Source organism: Hydra vulgaris, chromosome 11 (genome assembly GCF_038396675.1).
Source record: "Hydra vulgaris chromosome 11, alternate assembly HydraT2T_AEP".
In the NCBI taxonomy this organism is placed as follows: domain Eukaryota; kingdom Metazoa; phylum Cnidaria; class Hydrozoa; order Anthoathecata; family Hydridae; genus Hydra; species Hydra vulgaris.
In genome coordinates this window covers 34,748,687-34,775,532 of record NC_088930.1, presented here as the reverse complement: position 1 = coordinate 34,775,532, position 26,846 = coordinate 34,748,687, and the positions used below count along the sequence as shown (strand labels likewise).

Genomic DNA, 26,846 nt, shown 5'->3' with positions numbered 1-26,846 from the left:
TAATATGAAGAACTAGTAATCTTTATAAGCAATTTTTTATTAATATAATATATAAATATGTCATGTCTTTAGCACCAAGACAAAGTATAACACAAGTTTTAACTTTAAAACTATTCAAATTTGTTGATGAGAAATCACCTTCCCCATCTTCACAAGTGGATAAACAAGTTCCATTAAATTTACCATTGCCATCTATTGGTGACAAATCTATTTTTACTCTGAACTGCCAGAACTTTGTTTTAAATAGTTTAGTAGATAATTTGATGGAAGATACAGATAATATAAAATGCACAACAGATCAACTGAATGTACATAAAGAAGATAAAGATTGCAACATTACATTTTTTCAAAGTTCTTCTCCAATGCAAGATAGCACTATTGATTCTTTTAGTTGTAAACTTACTGACAAGCAAATACAACCAATTAAAACAAATGCTTTATCATCATCCAATAGTATTATTGAATCAAATACTCGTGATTTTAGTGAGCAGGTTGCTGTTTATGTTCCAAGAGGCTGGAACAGAGTTACAGAGAAAGGTCTTATAAACTATATAAGGTGATTGTTCGTTCATTATTGAAAAAATGTTATAATCATGATTTTGTTTAGTTTAATTTTTCTTTTAGTCCGAACAAAAGCCGCATAACATGTCTTGAAGATATGCTGTTTTATCTGCAATATGATGGAACTTGTAAGTGTGGTTTAAAATGTCCATTGCAACCAGAAAAAGCATTTAATTTTGATCCAAATGTTATGAGTAGATTCAGTGATGAATATGATGGTAACAATTTAGAACCAGATTGTGTTGTATGTAAAAATTTTGAAGAACTCTATCCACCAGCTTGTAAAGTAAGAAATGAAGGAAGAGGACGCAAACCAGGTATTTTTCTTGTTAAGTTTTTATAATTGTTGAGCTAATATCGGAAATCTAGAACTCATGATATCTAGTTGAAATGGTTAAATTATTTGAGTACTAACTATAACCAGGCCTCGCTGGGAAGCAAGAGCTTTAGCTCTTGCCCACACTTTCCTAAAAAAGTTTCTAGGAGCAATTTACGGTTCCCACAAAAGTATAATTTTTCTCTTAAAACTGTAATTATCATTGTAACTAAAACAAAAAGCACAAAGTCATTTATATATATAAAAAAAAAAAATTAATTGCATAATAAGTGTTTTTTAAAAAACACGGTTGTTGCAAAAAAAAAAAAATTAAAATATATATATATGTATTATATTAGAGATGTCACAAATATTTGGTGACTTTTCAGATACTTTTTTTAATATTCAGTATTCAGTCCAATATTCCGCCAAATACCAAATACCTGATTGTAGCGAAAAAAAAGTACTACCTCTGGCAAATAAAAAGAAAAGGTTATCAAGTTTTATCAGAATAATGTTTTGCATTTTCTGACCACAACTAGAAAGGGTTTGCTGTCTAATCTAATGTAAAAACTAATTTCATTTGCAATTTGACTTTTCTTTTCCATATCTTTGTATGTGTGCATATTTTCTGTAGATGTTGGTTTGATTGTTTTTATTTACATTTTATTTTCTTACAAAGTTTCTCACAAATAAATCTGCATCGGTGCTACTAGACACTAGCGATGGTTCATAAGTGGCATAAGTGTGCCAAAAGAACTTACAAACATTGGGATAGGTACAAATAAGTGGCAAAAAACTTGCAAACATTGGCATAGGTGGCATAAGTATGAATTAGTTGTAAAAACTGGCATAAGTGAGCCAAAAGAATTTGAAAACATTGGTATAGGATTTGCACATATACCAACTTGCACTTATGCCAATTCTCACTTATCCCAATTTTTGCAACTGCTTCACACTTATGGCAATTCATAGTTATGCCAGTTCGCACATATGCCAATCTTTGCAAATTCTTTTGGCAAACATGCTAATTTGGCCTTATGCCAGTTCGCACTAATGCCAGTTTTTGCAACTGCTTTGCACTATGCTAGTTTGCACTAGTGAAATTTACACTTATTTAGCCTCCCAATAAAAAAACAACCGTATAACTGATATTCCCATTAAAGTTAATCCATGCTTTAAGTTCAGATTGTAGTTAAAATATCATTTTAAATAAGTTTGGAGTTCTTTGAGCTATATCTATTTATAGCAACTTCTGAAATTACCTCAGAAGGGCAAGATATACCTGAACTAGTTATTTTTGTAATTTTTTGAATAGTTTGAAGAGTATGACTTTAATACATAACTTTAGTTAAAATAATTTGATGTATAATAACTAAGTATATTAACAAAAATAACTAAGTGTTACCAAATATTCATTGCTTCGGCCGAGCGCCCAGCCGAATATTCGGTATTCTGCAAAATCATTGTTCTTGACATCTCTAATGTATTTAAAAAAAAAACCTATAGTTTTTCAATTAATTTTTTCGTATAATTTATTTTAGAATTACTTAAAATGTTTGTTTCTTTTTTTACTTTCAATTATATATTTAGAATTTTAAATAAAACATTTGGCTTGGTGTTTTGTTTTTAAATTAATTTGTTCAGAATTTAAATAAAACGTTTGTTTTGCTGCTTTTATTTTTAAAATTTTATTTAGGAATTAAAAAAGTTCTTTATTCTGCTTTTATTTTAATTATTTTAGTAAGAATTTAAATGTTTGTTTTTTCATTTTTTTATTTTATTTAAATAAATTAGATTAATTATTAAATAATTTCCAACTTTATTAAAAAAAATTTTTTTAATTTATATTTTAATTATTATATTCATATTTTAAATAAAATATTCTTTTTTCTTTTTTCTCTTATAGCTATTTTTATTTAGAATTTAAAGAATATATTCGTTTTGCCGGTTTTTTTAAAAATAATTTTAATAGTTAAAATAAAACGTTCTTTTTTTTATTTTTGAGTTAATTACTTAAGAATTTAAACAAAGTATTCGTTTTACTGTTTTTAATTTATTTGAAATATCAAATAAAATTAAGTTTTAAAGTTCTGAGGTTGGCAAAAAATTGTCAAAATTAGACACTTCGAAAGTTAGGTTAGTTTAGTTAGTAAGTCACGATATTTTTATTCGAATTAAAATTTTTAACATTTTTGAAATAAAAACTTTTTTTAATCACACATTAATTTATACACTTATTTTTAATCACAATAATGTATTGCAAAATAGTAGCACATTTTTTCATTTTTAGCCTATTTTTCTTTTTATATTGCTTGTACTACTATTTTTTATCATTTTACTTAATATTTTGTTATCTACTTATTTTATTGTTTTTGTATGGTGCGATAATTTTAGCCATGGTTGCCTTTAATGAACCAGCGGATCGATATTGACTTGTTTACTCATAGACCATTGTTTTATCATTTGTTTAGTATGACTAGAGCGTGAGTTATTGTTCACCTAATCCCTGAGTCCTAAATTTTCTTCCTCCTACAAAATAGTCTCTACATTCATTTATGATTCTCACCCAATGACATCATCTACAATTTACTTCTATTTTCACATCTCCCTGGTCTACGTGACTGGACGACTCCGTTGGTCACTTTTTGCGATCATTGTGTCGCATAAACAAAAAAATTGTCAAACTTAGACACTTCGGAAGTTAGGTTAGTTTAGTTAGTAATATTTTTATTTGAATTAAAATTTTTAACATTTTTGAAATAAAAACTTTTTTTAATCACACGTTAATTTATACACTTATTTTTAATAACAATAATGTATTGCAATCCATGTGGCATACCATTGCAATGGTTTGTAACATAAATTGTTTGAGTTAAATGTTTTTAGTGTATCTGCTAGATATCTGAATTCGTTGTTGTTACTGTTACACAAATTACTAGCTTATTATAAATATTGCTCAACCTTTTAATCAGAAAGTTAGAAAATGGTTTAAGAGTCAATAGCATTAAAGTCATTTAAGTAATCATTAGTTTATGTCATTTATGTTATTAAGTATAATAATATTGATGTTTTATATTTTTAAAAAGGAAATAAAAGTATAATCATGCCATCTGATTTTTCAGTTAGATCTAATTAAAGATAGTACTGGTAGCAACTACTTTTCAGTGTCCTGATTTTATTTTACATTGTGATTTTACTGGAAATTAAAAAAGGGCTTCAAAAAATTTTTAACAATTATTAGAATATATATATATTCTTTGTGGCTGGTGAGCCCTGACTTCTTCCAATGTACACCACAACTACAAAATGGGCATTACATTATCCCTCTGGATGTGGTTATGGCACTCAATAATCTAATGATTATGCTGACGCTCTAGCACACGTCAGTCTGTCTGTAGCTCCATAATGCACACTGGACCAGCACTCACTGACCATGTGCTCAGATCTAAAATCTCACTTCATAGCGCATCATTCCACACCAGTACAGGTTCCTAGCTTTTTTGGCTTTGAGTGAAGGCTTGTGGCCTACAGTGACTAATATGTGCATTCGATCACTTGAAATCCATTCTGTAGATCTTATGTCTGGCTCTGATGTGCTAGCCCATAAGTGAGCGTGATTAGCTTTCTATTCACCAGAAATATAAGTGGACGAAAACAGAATTTACTAATGCACTTCACCTAAGACATAAGCAGTCTTAATATCAGTAAATCAAGTATTTGTTTTTTGTTACATATGATCTATGCACAGAGTGACTAGAAGTTTCTCCCCCTGCCCCCTGAGCATTTATACTTTATTCTTCTACTTTAGAGTCTTACAACTTATTTTATATTTTTTTATGATTTTGTTTATTATTCAATGACACCATCTGTTTTTATTATTATGTCTCCTTGGTCTATATAATTGGGCGGCTCCATTGGTAATCTATTAAACTTTTACAGAGCGCACTTTCAGTGTATGACTTTTTCATAGGGGATAAATAAACAAATTGGCTACTAAAATGCTTTTGCTAAATTATATTTAGCAAAAGATTTTAGTTGAAATGAATATATATGTAGAAAAAATTTTTTAAATCCTTGTCTGGAAAAAAGTAAAATTTAATTTCTTTTTTGTAACAACCGCGACATAACAGATGTTTTGATGTTTAAATGCATCGTTTCCATGTTTAAATGCATCGTTTTGATGTTTAGATGTATTGTTTAGATGTTCAAATGCATCAAGTATGAAGATTTATTTTGAAAAACCTAATTTAAAACATGATATAAAGAGAAATTTAAATAATTGATATAACTGTGTATTTAAAGGTTATGAATTAATTTAAGATTAACTTTTTTGACATATTCTACATAAAAATACAGGAAGCATATAAATATTAAAACAATGCCCATATTGCACAAACAAGTTTGTAAAGATTATAGAGAAAGAAAACTGAATTAAAAGAAATAGAAAAAGAACAAAGTAATATTGGTCTCCAACAATCAACGCCAGAGCAAGAATTGAAAAAAAAGGAGCTTACTAAATTATGACAGCGTAAACACAGAGACCTTCAAAAAGCTCAAGGTATCAATGATATTCCTTGTTCTTCTTCTTGTCAAATGGAAGAAGTTGTCTAGCATTCAAGTTTGTCAGAAGCTCGTGTTGTGAACCGCGTTAAATTGGCTTTACCAAAGTCGCCATGAAAAGCAGATTATGTCATTAAACAGTTAGCAATAGAAACATCTTGTTGCGATTTCAAGTCTTTATATGACCATGCAAGTAATATTTTGTCTTATTGATTTAACCATGGTTTTTTAACAAATGCGCTGAAATAATTGGTTTTTGATTACGTTGAAAATAAATAATTTCGACACGTTTATCTTTACTAACACTGTTATACTAGCAAAATGCTTTTAAATAAAGTAGCTAATGATTTTAATTAAAGTATCATTGAAAGTTGTATAATTTTTTATTTATATAATTTAGTTATATAAGATTTTTTTATAAGTAAAAATAACAAAAGTAAAAATTAAAAAAAAAAAAAAATTAAATTTTGTACAATATTTTTGCAACTTTTTGCTAGCTGCCATTTTATGTAAAATATGAACAAAATAAATTTAAAAAATCATATTATAGTTAATATAACATCTTCTAAAAAAAACTAAAACAAATTAAATTTTTAATTTGTTGAAAGCTTCCATCAAAAAAAAAAATGACTTAAACGTTCTGTTTCTGTTTTTGTAGCTGTCACGACCGCGACTGATTTCATTTTGACATAGCGATGCAACTATAGCATAAAATTTTACTTTAAATTTTTCAGATAGTACAGGCCTTGTTTTAAATAAAAAAATACTTAATGCATTAGCTTAATGTGATATTTGACATCATAAAATTCTCTTTACTTTTTTATTTTTTAAAGGTATTAACAAATTACTGTAATAATATTGATTACCGCAACACGATTTAAATGTTATTAAATGGTTTTTTATTATGGTTACAGGTATACGTACCGTAAAAACAACCGTACTGCAAAAACCACAATGTTGGCTTAAATGTTATTAAATGGTTTTTTATTATGGTTACAGGTATACGTACCGTAAAAACAACCGTACTGCAAAAACCACAATGTTGGCTTAAGCGACCTAGCATGTAGAAAAGGATTCAGGATTCAAAAAACTTGATATATAATAGCTAATATGTCAGCCTATAAATTAAAGCAGCTTTAGTTGTTAAATACTTTAGTATTTGCACTAGAGTAAAAATTTCAATTATAAAAGTGTGTAGTTTTTTTTTTTGTAGGAGCCTAGAAACCGTTTCAGAGAATAAGTTAGCAAAATATAGTTTTTCTATTACCTATGGATTATAACTAGATACTGAAAAAAGTTTTTTTTCTCAAGTAGTTATAAATCTTTAAAACACCCTCATAAAGAAAGGAAGTATTATTGTTGTTTTTGGGGTACATTTTATAGAATTCACTTTATAGACTATGTTTTGAAAAGAAAAAAGAAAAACAATAAATTACCATTGTATTTGATTTTTTTTAAAGAAAATAATATATATTTTTCTTAAAAACAATATTTGAACACAGCAGTAATAACACAGGCATCTAAAATAGCTGCAGACTTTATTAAATTATTATAACAATAGATTACTACAACAATGTTAAGATAACATAGATAAATAAAATAGTACTTTAACTGATTACTTTAATTCAAAAAAAGATTATTGATTGTCGTTGCATTCGTTATAATGGTCGTATATCAGTCTTTTACATGTGGAGAAGTGCTGGTTTGCTGGTAAAAGCATAACTGGTTTAACACCATCAACTCTGCAAATCACTTTGCTGCAAATTGAACAGACAATTAGAACATTGCTTTAGGCCAAAAGCTTGACATTTCCTTTGTTTGCAAAAACATTCAACTTTACATTTAATAAATTTTTCTTTAGTTTCTTCTTTCTTTCTTTTGGCTTCCTTCTTATGCTATATCTATGTTATTTTTTTCTAACTCTATTTGATTAAAAAAATTATCGTTAAACATTTTAGAGTACATTAGTCGCTTACAGAACATATCTAAATACTAAAAAACATCTTTCAAGTAAAAATTTAGATTTGCTCTAGGTTCAAACACAGAGTAAGTTTTAATAAATTCTTGCAGTTATTATGTTCTAAAAATGTTATTGATTTTTAATACGTAAAAAACATGATGCAAACTTTGTTTAAAACACTGCAATGACATCTTTAGAATCAAGAGGTTACATAGAATCAAATATAATCATAGTGAAAAGCAAGAACACATGTATAGCCTATAAAATATTATTTTAAAAACAACAATGTTGTTTTTAGGTATACCTATCTTGTGGTTTTTGTGGTGCATCGGGTATTTTCTCCAAGATTAAGTTTAGCAGTAACTGGTTTTATTTAAAGCAGATCAAATAATATTAGGACACGCCAAATTTCAGCTTCATAGGTTCACTAGCTGCAGAGATACAATCGATAAATTGAATGCGGTTTTTGGGGTACACATACAAAATACAACAAAAGTTCAGTTAACAATAACAACAAAACTATTTCTTAAAAATTAATCAAACTAGCTGGGAAGAACTTTAAGCGACTCTAAACACATTCAAAACAGTTTTTTTCAAAAGCATATAATAAAAAAGTTATTGAGATGTGCTTTTTTTGGTGTTTTTGCGGTATGTATACCTGTATAAGAAAATGTTTATTTTCATTTATTTTTTTTAATATTAAATAATTAGATTTAATATTGCATTTTTAAAAATGTTTGATATTAACAAATTTCTTTCTTTTCTCTACATTTGCATAATTTAAAATAAATTTTTACTCTCAGTTGCCTGCTAGGCAACTGAGAGTAAAAATTTATTTGCATAATTTTTTACTCTCGGTTGCCTAGCAGGCAACCAGCCAAAATCCAATTGTACACCACTGATATATATATATATGTGTGTGTGTGTGTGTGTGTGTGTGTGTGTGTGTGTGTATGTGTATGTGTGTATATATATATATATATATATATATATATATATATATATTTATATACATATTTGAACGAATGTTTTAGGTAAAACAAAATCAGTTTTAGCAGAAAAGAAAGTTAACGAAAAAAGAAAGTTTCTTACAAGTGCATCTCCTTTGTCGATGTTTCAAACTGGAATTGATGCTATGAAAATTGCATCAGTTAATGTTGTTCAGCCGATAAAACCTATACAAGAATTTCTAGCTCAAAATTTTTCTGAAAATGTAGAGTCAGTAAAACCTTTCGAAAATTCTAAACCAATCATATCTTCAGCTAATGAAATCAGTCATACTATTCAAGATTTGTTAAGTATTGACAAAGACAGAAAAACTAATATAATGCAAACTATGAATCAAAAAAGTGTTTCTAATAATAGTTCACATTCATTGCCAATAGGAGTTGAAATGCCTTTCTCAACTTCTCTAATGGGTACAAGAAAGCGTGTTAAAAAACAAAATAAAGATGACTTATTAGTATCAGGTTATCCAACAAAAAAGGTGTTTCAAAAAGTTCTTCAAGATGCTGTGATTCAAAAAGCTAGTGATTTACAGTTAAAAGCACTAAATCAAGTAAAAACTCAGAGTATGGATACTGAGGTAATTCCAACACTTCGTTCTATTAGTACCATTCAAAGTACTCAAAATCTTCAGCATCATATTGTTTCACATTCTTTGGTATCTGAAGGTTCCCTAGTTAAGGAGCTGCAGCATGCTTGTAGTCAAATTAACTCAGTTGATCATCAGTTTTTATCAAAACAAAATCAGTATGATTTTAATTCTTCGAAGGGAACAGTTCCATCAGTTATAACAAATGCTTCAACCTTATCTCCTAGTTCAACTATTTCAGATCTTACAAATAATTCAAGTTGTGAATCAATAGTTTCAAAACTAATTGAAAAAGACTCAGTGGTGCTTAAGTTTAACCCTGAGCATAAAACATTAACATCAGATTTATCGAAACCTTCAGCAAATAGGCCTTTATCAATACCTAAAAGTTCCCCCCCTTGTAGCACTCTGAAAACTCAGGAAAATCAACATATGTATTTGGTTCAGTTAGTCTCTCAAAATAATAATCCTATAATTACTTCACAAGCCCATAATATGACTTTTTCAAAACCATTCCATTCCTCAAGTCCATACCAATCTTTTGTGTCTACACAAGGACAGTTTTTGTTAGTGAACAATCAAAGTGCTATACCTTCATTGCAATCTCAGCAAATAAAGACATCATTAGTAAGTAATACAGTAGCTAACTCTTCTGTAGTTAATAGAACTCTACAAATTCAAGGATCTTTACAAACTTCTAAAAATCAATTCACTTCATCAAAAGTTAACATGCCGCAAACATTACCTCTTCATTATGTTACTACAGTAAATGGACAAAGTTTGTCTCTTTCTGGAGCAATTTCATATCCAGTTATGCAATATTTACCAAAAACACAAACAAGCCCTGTTTCATATTTATACCCTACTATTAAAGCAGGAGAATCTCGATTTATGGGATCTGGTAGCAATTATGTTCGCATTGCTCCAGCAACTCAATCGATGACTGTTCCAACAACATATAATTTATTTGAAAAAGAAAAAATTATTGGTCAAGAATCAACAAATGCTACTGGAGAACTTTTTGAAAAGTTTACTGCTGCTAGTGTCCCTGTGTCCATTTTATCAGATGCACAAACATTTGTATCGAACATCTTTCGAGAAACAGAAAAATCACCCACAATATCTTCTGGTAAAGCTGGGGTATTGTCACCTGCATCTCCAATTTATTCTGGTTATACCATATGTAACAATGTTAAAATAAATCATTCTACAAGTTTGCCAGTATTTCAAAATGGTGAAACTCATAATGTCAAAATATTCTTTCAAAACAGCAACTGCGATAGTAACAAAGTTTTGAAGAAAGGTAATATTTGTCCTAATTCTTCTTTTGTAAATAAAAAAAAACAATATGAAACTATTTAAGATTAGGTTTTGTCATGAGAGTTGAGTTTATGTTTGTGGGTATTTAAATTGTTAATTCTTTTTATTTTTATAATTATAATATTATTATAATAGGTTTGAGCAATTTTTAATTTTTTAAATATAAGGTTTTTTTTATTTGTAAATATTTATTTGTATCAATGATCTCTTAAAAAGTATTCTTACTACTGAAGATGTATATGTGCATGCATTGAAAACCAATGTATGCAAAATGGCTTGCATAAAGAGTTATCCATAAAACAGGCCTTGTTATGAGATTTTATTGCATAACGGAAAAGCCTAATGGGAATAAATGTAACTTAATAAAGATTTACTTTGTTAAAAGTTTAAAGTACCTCATTGTAATTAAATTTAAAACCCCATTAAAAATTTTTGTAAGTCTTTATCTTATGAAACATCGTTAAATTAAACAATGTTATAAAAAAATATATATATATAATTTTTATATATATATAACATTTCCTTGTTTTAAAATCTTATACTTATTAAAACTTTTATTTTTCTTTAACACATTCGTTTTATTGTAATTTTTTTTTTAATGAGAGCACTTGTTTATGGTTGAATTTCTTAAAGGGATTTAAAAGTTTTTCAAATGGTTTACACAACTATACAATTAGATTGGGTTTACCCCTTTATAAAAAAATGTTCGTGCTACCTAAAACATTTTAGTTCAACCGGCTTTTGACAAAATAAAAATTGTAATTAAACGAAGATTACTGCTTTTTTGCTGTTTTTTTAATTTTATTTTCATTAAAATATTTCGTTTTCATTTACCGTGAAGCCTGATGTATTTTTACTATTTTTAACTAAATCCAAAAAAAAATTATGGTATTTTTGATTTTAGGATGTTATTAGCAGAACTTGTTTTTTAAAAATATCAGTTTATTTTCAAAATTTACATACCTTAAAATTAGTTTTGTTATAAAATAAGATAAATAGTAGTTGGGCTTTAGAAGCATTTACTTATTGATCGTGTTGTTTTTATTCGGTTATAAAAGTTTGGTTCGTTTTATAAAAAAATTAATGAAATTCTTCTGCATAAAATTTAACGGCAACTGGAAAACCTAAACATAACTTTTATAACTCGAGTTTGAAAGAGCTTTTTTGTATTGACGTCATTTATTAACTACAAAAGCGCATTAATTAGACCAGTATTTTTTAAATAATAGAGCCGGAACTTACCATTGAGAAAAAAAAAGGGGGTCAAAATATATAAAGTTATTCTTTATACTTTAACGGTCAAAAAATAAATAAAAACTATCAACCTTTTTTTTAATAATTTGGCTTTAACAAAATCTTCACATTAAACTCATAAACTAGTTAATCATTTTTAATCGACACACAGTGGAGTATTTCACTTGAAAAGTTGAACAAAGTTATTTTATATTTATTATCGATGTGATGTGTTGTAAAAAGAAGTTTAGGGTCATTATATTGTATTAAAAACGATTGGTCACACATGAAATGTAAAAAATTTATATATTAAAACAAAAAATACATACTTTTATACATCTTACATACTTTATAAATATCTTCAACTTCAAAACTATTTAACATAATAACAAATAACTAAATTTATATTACTAAAAAGGATAATCACACTTGAATTATGCATCTAAACCTATACTGTGTTTCTTAATCACTGAACTTAATCCTTAGGTTATACCTGTTGTTATGAATTATTTTTCGTTAAAGGATTAAATCCTATGGTTATTCCGCTACAAGGAGCTAATGGTTTGACAATTAAACAATTTGAATTTAATAATTTATTATTATAGCCCTATATTTAATCCAAGATAAAGTATAATATTTTTGTACTGTCAATTCAATCATTTTCAATCAGAATCAATATCTGATGTCGTCAATTGTCATTGTTTGTGAGTCTTCTAATGTTTCCGGCATCAAAAATCCTATTGTCTCAATGGAGAACGGTTTTCTTTTTTTCTGGGGTCTTTTTCTCATGCTGCTTAGCAAAGGATCCGAAGTTAACAGAAGTCTGTTTAAAATATCTCTATTACAGTTTTCTTGCGAAGACTTCCTTGTATAATTCTGCCTTGTATAATTTGGCTGCTTTTTCTAATAGCTGGCCAATAGGCAGTATTGCCTGTTCAATTATTGTGGTGCCATGTTTTAAAAACTTTATGCATAGTCAGCGTCATTGGGTGCCACCCATATAAATCAACATAAAGTTTGGCTGTCTCATTTGCAAAATTTTCAAATTTTTTTACATTAATTTAATGCCCACTCGAAATAGCTTCCAAAACGAAATTACATTTTTTTATAATAGTTATATCAACCCCCTGTGATGTGGAAAGTGGTTAATGGATCGGCAAAAAATCTTCTTGATGTATTCCCATCATTACTGTTTATAAATCCAGCCTTAGTAATATCAACCAACAGCCCTAATTCATCTTTAAAGGCATTTTGAATTTTTTGTTTTATTTCCGCTACTATTTTTTTATCTTCTTCGGTTCTTGCTTTCCATTTTTTATTGGTATTTTATACGATATATGCAGCAAGGATTCAAAAAATCTGATTCTTGCGTGCAGTATTGATAGCCCAAATTTCAGTGTTTCATGGTTTTCTGTCGTTCTTTTATTCAAGTCATTAAAATCTTTTGAAGTTTGCCCACATATATAGCATCTCATTGTTGATGTCGTATTTATAGCAGCATTGCAAACTTTTCCATGAGTCATAGTAAAAAGAAATTTATGCTTTATTTGCAAATTACCACCAAAAGCGTTTATTATTTCACTTTTTCTCAAGCCTTTTATTTGGTTCTCTACGTATTCGATTTCATCATTCGTTACGTCTTTTATCTCCCAAATAAAACGTATTCTTATTGGTCAGCAATACCTTGTAGATGATGGTGCTGGGTTTTGCCAAAGCACTTTCTTTTGGTTACCAATATAGCATATGAGCCGTAGGGGCACAAAAGAACTTTGAAATATGTTAGCGTCGCTATTGTTGCTGTTTTGAAATTTTTGTTTAAACGTTTGTTGTTGCGAGCCATCACAACCCCATTTTGAAATCAATTCTAAATTATTTCTTTCTTTTTCATTTAATGTTTCAACAACTTCATTCAAATAACAACATAATCGCCTAGGCGTGTGATCCAGAAGATCTTGTAATTTAATTTCTGAACAAGTTTCTGTAACTGTTATCGATACTTCTGGTGGATAACATTCCTCTTTGGCTTTTTTTATAAATGAATAACATGGATAGATATTCTTATTGCCTGCATGAATAATTTCATTTTTTTTTTGTCATATCAGCTTCCACAAAAATTGACAATGCTTCTGATAATGTATTATTTTAAATGATATCTTCAGTAGATGTGTCACTTTTTCTATATTGTTTGGCTTTTGTGGGTGTAAATAAAATTTCCTTTATAATGTTAGACATGTCACTGTTCCCTGCAGCACGTTGACTCATTTGAGCAGCATACACCAATTGCTCACAAACCAGGTCTTTGCTACCGTCCAAGTTGGTAGAGCTATGGTGGTATTGAGCCATTGTTTGTTATTTTTTTAAAAACGCTCTCTTTTGCGGCTAGTGTTTACCCATTTTTGTCTAAATTGGAACTTAAAAGTTGAAAAAATGGTTTTTAGTGCATTTTCTTCATTTGCAGGGCATTTGGTTATGTTTTTAAGGTGTTCTAATAAAAACACGATTTGTCATCAATTTTTTTCTCGGAACTTTGTTCCAAGACTTCATAAAGTGATCGTCTAGTCATCTCTATCGTGATAGCTTGAGATTCTACAATAAAAATAGGAATCAAATAAAATAAAAGTTTTAATCACAAAAAAAATGTTTTTGCCTTATTGACTAAAAAAATTAAAAAAATTTTAGAGCACGTACATGCGCAACTTTTTAAAAAAAAAAAGGTAAATAGGATATCTAAGCTTTACGTGAAGCACAAGCTTGTAGCTTAATAAGCTTAATTGACATTCAAAAACACTTTTTAATATAATGTATACAAAAAAAAAATTTTTAAATAAATTTTTTACATCAAATATAATTGATGAGAAATGTGAAAATAACATATAATAATAAATATACCAGAGAAAATAAATATACCAAAAGTATGAGCTTTTTTTTCAATATCCATTAGGGTTTTTAAAATTTGTCACTAGCCATAAACACAAAAAACGACTTGTAATAATGCTTATCAACAGGAATGTTGAAAAACAATTGAATCATTAATCATTAATAATTGAATCATTAATCATTAACAATTGAATCATTATCACGATTACTCGATTTTTAAAGCTGCCCCAATAAGGTGAGGGAGAGAGGGGTAACCGAAGTGACCATTTAGGGATGTAACCTTTATTAAGCTTTAACAATGTACCAATAAAAACAGATTTTGACAAAATTTTGAAAATCGACTTTTGATCAACTTTTTCGTATAAATTCTCCACTGTGCAAGGTTCAGTCTATTATCAATTCAAAAAATTAATGATAAAGAAAAAAACTATTGTTAAAAAGCAATTTCAAAACTGAAATGTAAAATAAAGTTATAAGTAATACAAACATTTAGTGACATATTATGACAACATAAGTGACTTGAATTAAGTTTATTAGATTTTTTCAACTTTAACAGTTTGAAAATTTTAGCAGTAAAAAAATTTTAAAACTAAAGTAATAATAGTAAACTAAAGTACTGTAAAACTAAAGTAATGATAAAGTAATAAACTAAATATTATTATAAATATTTTAAATATAATAAATATTTTTAAAAGAATTTTAATTAAATTTATTAAAATAAATTTATATTTAATTATATTTAATAATAATTTTAGTTTAAATTTAATAAAAGAAATTTAAAAAAAAAAAACGAAAAATAGAAAAAAGTTTATTTATCAATCTGTTTTTTTATCTAATAAAAAAAATATTCCACAAATGTTTTTTACAGCAGTTAATTACAGCTTAATGATTTCCGCATAAACTGTTCTAAAAGATTGTTAAAATAAACTAGTTAAAAAAAGTTTTTGCCTAATGTAAAATGCGCAACGCATACGTGAAATCGTGAATACATATGTAAAATTCAAAAAGTGTAACGCTTCTTATCAAGGCCTGGTAAAAAATTAAAAAAAAAAAAGTTTTATTTACGAAAAAGTTTAAATTCCCCCTCCCCTCCCTACCTTCCCCTTCCTAGCATAAAATAAACTATAATACTAAATGGTCTTTTTAAAAAAATGTACATATATTTTTAAAAAGAGCAACTTCTTAACACTACTTCTTTTCATCCCAATTCACAAACATCAATTTCTTGTTGGCACCCTATAATTGTTTACTCTTTTGTATTCCCCTTTCCCCTAAAATTGCAAACTTACATTATGGACAACTCTTATGTTAAAAAAAGTTCAAAGTTCATGTTTCTAATTAATTTACATAAAGAAAAAAACTATTTTTATTAAATATTTGACTTGAGAAATTTTCGTCTTGGATTTTTACAAATGTGTGTATAACGCTTTGCACACAAAATGAGCTGGCTTTAAATGTTTGTCCAGGACCCACAAGTGATTGAGAGAGATTTTATTTTAATAAAGTTCATGCTCTATCATTTGCATGATATATAAGGAAAATTTGATATAAAAAATGTTATGAAATTTTAAATTTTTATTAATAAACAGAAAATACACTGACAGAAAAGAAATCTGAAAGTTCTTCTAAACAAATGAATGTGTTGTCTCATGAAACTACATCTCTGACTAACGCTCTTTCTTCCAACACAAAGGCTTCATCTTTTTTAAATACTGAAAGAAGCAAGCAATCAGTTCATCAAGTTGGGGACATTGTCTGGACTCATTTACCTGGTTACCCAAAATGGCCAGGAAAAGTGATTAGTGCACATACTATTAATAAAGGAAATCCTGAAGATGAAACGGTATGCAAAAACTTTTTTTTTTTTTTACAGAGTTTTACCATTGTTTAGTTCTTTATTTAGTTGTTGCATTTAATTAACCAAAAAAGATCTTTTGTTGTATTGTGTAAATGTAAAATTAGCCAACTAGATTGTAATGTTATGTGATAAATGTTGTAGAGATCCACAACCTTAAAATGGAGTAAGGGCAGACAAAGTTAAGTTGTCAAATGATCTAGCTTTTCATGTACCATATAGTGATCACATTTTCTGAAATATGAAAACCACTTAAAAAAGCTTTAGGGCCAAACTAAGAAAAAAAAAAATTTTTCTGGAATTAAACTGCCTAATTAGTAATACATATGAAATAATATTTGAACCATAAAACAAGCAATCTAAGTACGCTGTATACTAATTACTCTTTGATTAATGTTTAATGAAAAAAAGTGCATCTAGCTCAAGTGTTATGGATATTTGTTCATAAAAATTTTTATAACATTTGAATTAAAAACAAATATACTTTATAAAACATCAATAAATAAAAAGTTTATTTATTTTCTATGAAAAATCAAGGGTTTGTACTCTGCTTTAACTATATTACTCTGTCTAAAAACTCACTATAAAAGTAAGGTTAAATTTTTTTTTTTAAATTTACTTTTTGTTTAGGATTTTTTCAGATGAGTTCAAAATCTGCGGAATACAAAATTGTAGTTTCAAAAAAAAAAAAAAAAAAAAGGTGGACTTCAATCATTCAAAATAATTTTCCAACATAGTTTATATAGATATTTAAATGATGTTTAGCCATATTAATCAGCTCTTTTTACTAATTCATATTAATCATAATAATCAAATTAATCCGCCATATTTTTTTATTAGCTGTATTAATTTTTAATCATGCCTAAACAGAGACATATCTTAAGTTTTATGAATACTTATACACACACATGCAAACATATGCAGAAGTTGCATTTTCAAAGAATATTCATAACTTTTTTATTACTTGCTGAAATGTCTCCAAATATTTAATTCCTAGTATAATTTATCAGTTTATTTATTCTCTACGAAATCTTTCTCAAATTTTTACAATTTGAGAAAGACTTGGGAGTGATCATCAGAGCTGACTATTATTCTTGAGTTTTTCTCAAATTCTATTTTTGATAATTGATCCCCATTTACCTGATAGCTAAACTTTTTATTTAATTTACTAATGTGAATTACTTTACATTTACTCTCATTTAAAGACAAATCCTAGTGCAACACGCTGTTTTCGATCTTTTAAATAGTTTATTAGTTGAGCATCTTATTTACTATTCTGTATGCTATTCATTTTCTTAAACAGTTGTGTGCATGGTACTTGATTGAATGCTTTGCTAAAGTCTTTAAGTACTATATCAACTGGAATGCCGTTCTTGCTAGCTTTTGTAATAAATCAAACAATTCAAACAAGTTTGTTGTGCATACTTTATGATGCTCTCCATTACTCTACAGACCACCGATGTTATGGAAATGGGCCTGAAGTTTGAAACATCCGAATGACTTCTATTCTTATGAATTGATGTAACATTAGCTAGTCTCCATAATTCCAGCATTTTACCACTATTAAAGTTTAAATAAGAACAGAATTAAGTAAGACAATGACTCAGAACAGTTAGACATGACATGGCGATGAACTCCATCAGCTTGATTTATGTTTGTTTAGCTCTCTTAGTTTTTTTCAACCACTTCCAATTTGAAAATATCTTCAGTGTTTTCATCACAGTTAACATTGGTTTGTAATAAAAATTATAAAAACTGGTTTCGATTTTCTTTGTGAAAAGAATCCTAAAAACTAAGCATTTCAGCAATTTATTATATAAAACTATGCATTTAGTAAATTTAGTACTCAGCAGCCTTAATGTTTTAAACTCATTTTGTTTAATATAATGCTCAGAAATTTTAAATTTTTTAATTTTTAAATCTTGTTTAAATCTATTTTGATGCAATGTGAGCTCATTAACTAACTAGTTACTCCAATTATTAAACCTACGCTTACCTTAATCTCTAGTACTTTGTTAGATGTAGTGTTTTTCCTAATGCATTTCCAAAATATCATGCCTAATGTTTTAAGGTACTGTTTGCAGGAAGTAGCTCCTTTTAAGTACTCCAGGTCAGGTTCAGGATCATCACGATCACCCTTTACTGGTATCAAGTAACTCAGTATTACCTGCCCCATGTCCTGCTCCCTTGTAGAGCTGCCTTTTAAGCATAGCCTTGTAGAAACAAACTCCGTCTTAATAGTCCCCTGCCTTGAAGATCTTGGTTGAGTAAAGGCTAGAGATGGGCAGATGTTAATTGCATCCAGCTACTGTCTTGTAGAGGGCTTCCTAGGCAAACATTTTAGTTATAAGCAAAATAATTTTGCTAATCAGCCTCAAACCCTCTTCATCTATTAGGCTAGTGTAGATGTAACCTGTGTTGCATTGTTTTCTGCCTAGGATGTTGACTGTTGGATCTTCTTGACTCTACCTAAAGGCTTTTCTTTCTAGAGCTGTACCCTGATTAGGAGATAACAGGAAGAGTTCTAGAAAGAACTCTTCCTGTTATCTCCTAATCAGGGTACAGCTCTAAAACTCATTTTACTGGTTCTGAGGCCAACTAGTATTAAGGTTTCCCAAACTCTGTGGTAGCTTTAAGAGAGACTGATTCTATCAACAGCTGTAAAATATCAGAGTATTAACAGTGCCATGTTGTACATGGGTGGTGTCCCTGTTAATGCTTTTGGTGTGCATTGTTGAGGCCACATAAGGAGCCCTATGTTACTATTTAAGGTTATAGGACTGAGGCAATTGCAAAGATCAATGCTTAGAAGGAGTCAAGTTCTCTTTAAACTTAAACGTTCCAATTTTCAAAAATTCAGGTGAACATTCTGATCCATCTAATTATTGTCCAATCCGTCTTCTTTCTGTTATTAGCAAGGTCTTTGAGTTTTTGATCAACAAATTTCTCACATTCCATCTTGAATCAAATAACTCACTGTCAGACAATCAATACAGTTTTTGATCCTTTTGCTCTAGGGCTGACCTGCTAACTGCTGTGACTGAAAGATTTTATTGTGCATTAGATGGAGGCAGAAAGGCTAGAGCTATTGCTCTTGACATATCTAAAGCTTTTTACAAAGTTTGGCATGCTGGTCTTCTTCATAAGCTTGTTTCATATGGTGTATCTGGGAACGTTTTTAAGATTATCTAATTGTTTCTTTCTAACTGCTTCATTAAAGTCATCCTCGAAAGCCAACACTCTTCTTAATTTCCAATAACTTCTGGGGTATCTCAAGGTTCTATCCTTGGTTCTGTTTTGTTTCTTATCTACAATAATGATCTTCCCAACAACCTTACATTCAAAGTAGCTTTTTTTGCTGATGACTCAACATTATACTCCTGTGTTGACAAAAAGTCTTCTTTTTTTGATCGCTTAGAACAGGCAGCTGATCACAATACTGTCGGTATTTCTATATTAATGAATACCAACCCTCTCACTGAATCCTCTTCTTTATGTCTTCTTGAATTATTGTTTGCTACTGACCTTTCATGAAAGCCATATATACAATCGATTGCTAAATAAGCATCCGCTAAGGTTACTTCTCTTTATTGTGCTTGCCATTTTCTTACTCCTGATTCCGATCTCTACCTCTACAAATTTTTTATTTGTCTCTGTATGAAATACTGTTGTCATATTTGGGCTGGTTCTTCTAATGATGCTCCTTTTCTTCTAGACAAGGTGCAAAAAAGCATGTAAACATAGTTAGACTCGCTCTATCTGCTAAGCTTGAGCCTCTTTCCCATTTGTCCATTGCATCTTTTTCTCTTTTCTACAAATACTATCAAGAACGAGTTTTATTTGATGGAACTACATAGCTGCTCAAAGGAGCTCTCTAGTTCCATCAACTAAAACCCATTTTTGTTTGACTTGTCATTCAGTAAAGTCTCATTTGTTTACTGTATCTGTTGCTACATGCACTAAAAACTTTTATTTGTCTAGTTTTTTTTCCCAGCACTTCAACTCTTTGAAACTTATTCCCATCTTGGGAATAAGTTCCAAAACCCATCTTGGGAATATGTTTCATGTTTTCCTGACTCATACAACCTTCAACTTTTTAAGTCTTCTGTCAACCGTTTCCTTTATAATTCTATTCTTTTTTTCTAATAACTCCCAACTTAATAGTGGTTGCTTACAGTCTTGTTGGGAGTGAATCAGAATGAAAATTAAAAATTTTTTAAACGTTCAACTTCTTTCTTACATTATCTAAACACAGTTTTAACATAACATATTTTAAAAATAACACATTTTTGACATAGTTTAAACAACACAGTTTTAACAACTTTTTACTTAATTTACTTACTAAAGGTAAAAAAGTTATATTTTATGACATCAAATTTTTATAAGTTTATCTTTATTCCTTCTTTTGCATGAAAAGATAAGGCAAATAACTTTTTCATTAGAATTTTGGACTGCTTTTTTTTTAATTTTTAAATAAAATGAAACTTTGTTAGCCCAGTTAAATACTAAGATACCAGTGCTCGATAATTCCATACTATTATATAATTAAAAAATTAGATTAATAAAAAAGTATGATTAACCACAGGGTCATTCCGTGTCAAATCAACGCAAAAAAAATTATCTTGAGAAGCCTGATAGGCATGATTATAAATTTTTTTTCTAATGTTCTATATATAACAAATGTCATAAAACAAAAAAAACTGCAAGAGTAATCTTTTTTAAATCAGATTTGTTGGCATTTAAAGTTTTGTATTTCTAAACCCTAAAAATATTGAAATTCCAAAATAAATCATGGAAATATTTAAATTGTAATAAAAAAAATTAAAATAAGGCAATAGCAATTAACAATCTTTAACAGTTTCATAAAAAATTAGTTCTCTGGTTTAAAGTTTACTCAGCTTTCTTTAATGCTTTGATGATCAATTTCACTGATTTTGTATTGTCTTCCTGTGACAATTGTTGGAATATTAATCATTAAGAATAAGTTTTCTTGATGGAACCCAGCACACACCATCTCTAGAAGACTGGCAATACGACCTTGAAGGGTAAAATGGATGCATGAATCTAACTTGAAAGTCTTTAATTTCAACTCCACTAGTCCAATCTATGGGTTATTATAAATCAAACATGCAAACATTTCAATGCTTATATTAGGCAAGCAATTTTTAATATCTCATCAGTTTGAAAAACTGATGAAATTATTAAAGTTTCAACGTTTTTGTTGAAAATATTTGAAAAAAATTTCAATTTGAGTTATCATGTTTGACTCCTTAGATACGTATCAAAAATTAATTCTTATGATTTCATTTTGGTAAAAAAAAAAAACATTCCAGATGCTGTAAGTATGATTTGTTGTTGCTCAATGAAGGCTAGCAATTGAAGTTAGTCTTTTAACAGTCCCACCAAAACCATCATAAGGTGATTTACCATGACTTGTTGTGATGTACCATGTAACATTTCATTTTACCGAGAGCAAGTCTTGAGTGACTATTCACAGCATGTGTTTTGGAAGAACTTATGTTCATAGCTGTAAAAAAAGAATTGAGTTTTAAGAAGTTCATTATCTTCATCTTTATAAATCTGGCTGCTAGTCGGTTCTCCTGGTCTATCATCCTTAAATGACATCAATTTGATTATACATTATGGCATCTTTTCTTTATTATACAATTTTCTTTATTTATTAATCCAATTGAACATCTTTCTTTATCATTAATATTTTTATATTATTTTTTAGTTCTGTGAGAAATATTTTTACAATAATTATTTGAAGATTCCTAAATAGAAAATCCTTGTTGTGAAAAAGGTTGTGTGAAGTGAAGATCTTTAATGTGCAATGCAAACAAGTTTATATATTAGAACTGTACCTGAGATTCTAAAATCTTTTTAAAACAATCTAAAACTTAATGTATATATATATTTTTTAAACCTCTGCAGTTTTTTTGTAATAAGGAGTTTTGTTATATATAGAACCATAGGAATAATTTCAGAACCATATCTTTTAGGCATCTCAAGATATACTTTTTTTTGTACAGGGCATCAAAAAACTTATAAAAAGTGTTACACCATTTTGAAATTGAATTTTCATAAAGAAGCTTTAATTTTTTAGTGTTTTATGAACCATTTTTGAGTTCTTCTCTCTAAAAAATAGTTAGGTGCAAGTTTTCAACACTATTGAGCAAGTATTTCATAAGTTAAAGCTAATTGTGTTATGTAACTAGCAAATAAGTAAATAGCGCTGAAAAAAAAAATCAACAAAGAGATTGGGACTGAGTATAGATATCTCTAAAACCGTAAGGATTCAGACACTAAAATTTGGAGTGAAGTTTTCTTTCATTTATATGAGCTTGTATTGCAAAAATCATCAAAATCTGAGATGGCATGGTGCCGAGCATAAATTGAATTGAGCTATAATTACCCCACATTCGTTTTTTTTATGAGCATAAAATTAAAATAAATAAGCTAACTAAAATGGGTTTCGGCTTAAATATGCTAAAGATTTTTTCAATTTCAAGCCTGCAATTTTTGCCTAAATCACTTTTATTTTATTGTTAGTGATGTTTATCTTTTAAGTTTAAAGATTTAAAATTTCTTTAAATCTTTAAACTGAAAGCCACGAAGATGCATGTATGTGTCTTTGAATGCCACATTGATGCATTTATGTGTCTGTAAAAGCCACATAGACATGTCCATGAGTATGAGTAAGACATTTGTTTTTACATATATTTTTTGATTTGTGTTGTAATTCAAAAATTGTTTTTCACAAGAATGCTGTTTGATCTCTTATGCAATAAAATTTTCTGATGTGTTTCTAATATTTACACTTTTTTTTTTTTACTGTTTGTTCATATTTTGTTTCTTTGCATAACCCCATTGTTTACATAGCCGAGAAATAAAAATGAATTAAAAATCAAGGAATAAAGATATACTTGTATGTATATTTTATTAAACATTTGAGTTTAAATGTGCTTATGAGTGCAAATATACTGTGCTTATGACTTGCATTCTATTTTGCAAAAGATAAAAAAAGTAAATTACCCGCATAAATATAAAAAATTTTATTTTTTATATTTATGTGGGTCATTGTACAAAACTCTACAGGTTGGAAATACTATTTTGTACATTGTACATTATAAACAGGCTTTGATGTTCTATGATGAAATATCATTAAAGTCATGTAAAATGTACATTAGTCTAGATATGTTGTAATTGTTCTTATGTTTACTTAATGATATGCACATTGTATATGTACACAGTCATTAAATTCTAGGTGAATATTTAGCACTGTGCAGCCGTGGCGCAGTGGTTAGAGCGCTTGCTTTATAAACAGGAGATTCAGGTTCGAAACAAGCTCTGGACAAATTTTCGCGTCGCGGTTAGGAAGGAGGCGTGAACTTCCTGGTTAAATGCACTACCGCGGTGCTCTGTGACAAGGCCGTTAGGACTTCTTGGGGCACCTAAAATGAAAATTGAAAAAAAAAAAATATATATATATATATATAAACTGACTTATCTTTGGTATGACATACAGGTGTTCACATGAATCTCTATAAGTGTCAGCATGTTGAACTCAGCATTTATATGTTCTGAAAATTTAATGCTTAAAGATAAATAAATGTAATAAGTATCAAGAAAAATAATAAATTGTTATACTTAAATTATTTTAATAATTAAGTTATTTCAATCATTATTTTTATTTGGGTAGATCTGAGTCCCCTTAAAGGTAGAAAGTCAGGAATAAAAAAAAAGATAATATAAAGAGGCAAGTGTAATATTGTAGTAATAAGTGGGAATATTGTAGATATTAACTTTGCAATGGATTTTATATATAACGATATAAAATATTGAAAGATAATCTGAAAAGATGTAAAATAGAGGACTCAGTAAGAGTGTTGCCATTCGTCAGTATAGGAGTATCAACATTTTTATTAGATCAGCTTCTTGTTCTAAGCAATCAAAAAGTAATAAATTCTTATTGAAACTCTAGTATCTTTCTGGTACTCCAGAAGTTACTTAAAATAAAAAAGAGTGTTGTCCATCAAGGGCGACTTTAATGCTGCACTTATAAAAGAATGGTTAAATAGTTTTAAAAACTTTTCCACATATACCATAAAAAGAGGGTTTATACAGAAGACTAGCATGCCAGACTATTGACAAGTACTTTATTGACATATTGACAGTCTTTGATATGTCAAAAGTAATTGCTTCATCCCTTCTATCTAATGTATGATAAAACCTTTTTTGTTATAATGATTAATAACTCAGCAGTAGAATAAGGGAATGAAGCACAAGATTTAGTCAAGCACTTGTTAAATAGTTTAGAGAGTTTTGAAAAGAGTTCTAAATAACACTTTTATAGGTCTGCGATAGGAGTGTTTTCCAGACCACATGCTGTAGAAAGGTTTGAAAGAAAAATAACTTTAGCAACAGAAACTAGATGTTATATTTGTGTTAAGATTTTACAAAAATCTCTCATATCTAGTTTCTGAGATAATATACAAGGTTTAGGTTTATCTAATAACAATGGATCTTAGCATCAGTATGATCTTTTCTTAAGAGTTGTTATTATGAGCGAAAAAGATAAATATGATTAGAAGTAGTAGCTGCATGTAATTAACCATAGAGTAGAGTGAGGCTTGACTTATTTAATATAAATGTTTTAGCGTGATTGTAGCATCCTATAATCACACTAAAACAATCACAGTCTGAAACTATCAAAAGAGAACAAGGAAAAACTGAGCACAAACTAGAGTTAGTGGCAAAACAAAAAGCAGGGTGTGAAGGTAAGTGATTAGGTTATCTGGAAAACAAGTCACAAAGTTAACTATTTGATTAAGAAATTGAGAAAGATAAAAATATTGAGCTTTAAAGCCCAGTATTGCCTGAGCCATGCCATTCAGTGTGATTAGGCATTTAAGTTACCAATAACAACATTATTGGCTGAGTGCAGTCTTGTGAATAAGGAGAATGATAAAGAACAAAAAGAAAGGTAATTAAGTGAAGAATGTAAACACATATTAGTCAGTGAAATCAAACCTATTTGGTTTCACAACAAATAGGTGAATTGTAAGTATATGCCCAGGCCAAGTATGTTACTATTGGAGATTATGCAAATCAAATGATAATAGACATCCACTCCAAGACAAAAAACGAACGAATTTTTACAAAGAGAAAGTAAGTCTTGTAAGTCTGGTAAGTTTTGCAAAATGTAATATTCAAACGATGAAAAGTTACTTAAGAGACCATGAAAGGATAAATTTGGTAGTAATGATGATTTTTTTTTGTGGTTATCTTTAGGTACTTTATTTGTGTTTCAAATAATTAGAGAAGTTGACTCAATCATAGATAGCGTAAAAGCAATAAGCTATGCGGTTGCCTTATTCCTTCGAATCAACCTAAAGTCAAAACAAAGGGTTTCTTATATGGCTTTGACAATGGATGTGCAACATAGAATCAGCCTCTCTGAGAGCTACCTCAGAGTTCAGGAAACCTTATTACCAGCCAGTCTCAGAATCGTTAAACTGAGATTTAGATCTTGACTCTTATAAAACAATAACTGAAAAAGCTTGAATCCTTTCCTAAGTAAATAGTTGAATAAGTAATTCAAATATTTACTTAACAGGGGATTGGCTCCTCTGTTAAGTAAATATTTGAATTATTTTTTTCTATTGAAATTCTAAATAATAATTTATTGATTTGTTGCTCTTTTTTTTTTTTTTGCAAAAATGTAAAAAACTTTACAATTAGTTTAACGTTGAAAATAAGCATTTCATCTGACACCTAACCCCTAAATAAAATTTAAAAATCAAAAAGTAAGCAACAAATAAATTCTAATAACGAACTAGGTTTTGTGGTGGCTTATTATTACAAAAGCTTTATACATTTTTATAATTTTAATGACAGATGCTTTACGTAAGTTGGTTTGGAACAAATCAAATACACTTGGTTTACCAGAGCCGTTTGAGTTCATTTAAAGACGGTTTAGATTTATTCATTAAAGAGTCTAACTTCGATCGAAATAGTATAAAAAGGTATATTTTAATGTTTTTAAGTATGGTTTATAAAGTTTGTTTTGAAATTGAGAAAAAATAAAAGAATAGTATTACTAATATTTTCATTCTCTTTAGAAACAATAAGAAACACTTAAACGACTTTGAACGTGCAGTGTCCGAAGCATTAGACGAGTTGCAAAAAACTAAGGTGGGATTTTATGAGCATACTTAAGAATGCAAAATAGACTCAATGAACTCAATGAAGTGAGGCAGTAAAATGCCGAGATAACGTTAGTTGGTATATTTTATGAAATGTTTAAATTATTTATTTTAATCGATTCATCAGAAATCTTGTATTTGGCTAACAAAACACGCTATGTTTTTATAGTTGAAAAACATTTTTGAAGAATGTTAAGAAATTGTCAAAATTCAAAATATTAAATAAGTGTAATCTTTTAACAATTCACCTGTGAAATTCACAATTAAAAGAACTAAACAAACTAAAATATGGAAGCATTGCATAGTCATGAGTACACTAGATGTATTTTTAAAACCATTTTATTTTTTTCTATGTTAAA

General features: G+C 28.6%; 1 protein-coding gene across 1 annotated transcript; it reads left to right on the top strand.

The window, feature by feature from the left end:
* The first annotated feature begins 59 nt into the window (after positions 1-59).
* LOC100206251 (uncharacterized) lies at positions 60-26,710 on the top strand. The gene is made up of 6 exons (XM_065810882.1): positions 60-556; positions 625-878; positions 8,435-10,297; positions 16,014-16,267; positions 26,180-26,307; positions 26,404-26,710. Exons 1-6 carry the CDS (start codon positions 63-65, stop codon positions 26,498-26,500), a joined length of 3,090 nt encoding a protein of 1,029 aa, XP_065666954.1. The 5' UTR covers positions 60-62; the 3' UTR covers positions 26,501-26,710.
* The last annotated feature ends 136 nt before the right edge of the window (positions 26,711-26,846 follow it).

What these genes read in the sequence shown, in the direction of transcription:
- LOC100206251 (XM_065810882.1), top strand. Translation starts at nt 63, where the DNA reads ATGTCTTTAGCACCAAGACAAAGTATAACACAAGTTTTAACTTTAAAA. An exon ending in AGGAAGAGGACGCAAACCAG is followed by an intron (nt 879 to 8,434) that starts GTATTTTTCTTG and finishes CGAATGTTTTAG; the next exon opens with GTAAAACAAAATCAGTTTTA. An exon ending in GATCGAAATAGTATAAAAAG is followed by an intron (nt 26,308 to 26,403) that starts GTATATTTTAAT and finishes CATTCTCTTTAG; the next exon opens with AAACAATAAGAAACACTTAA.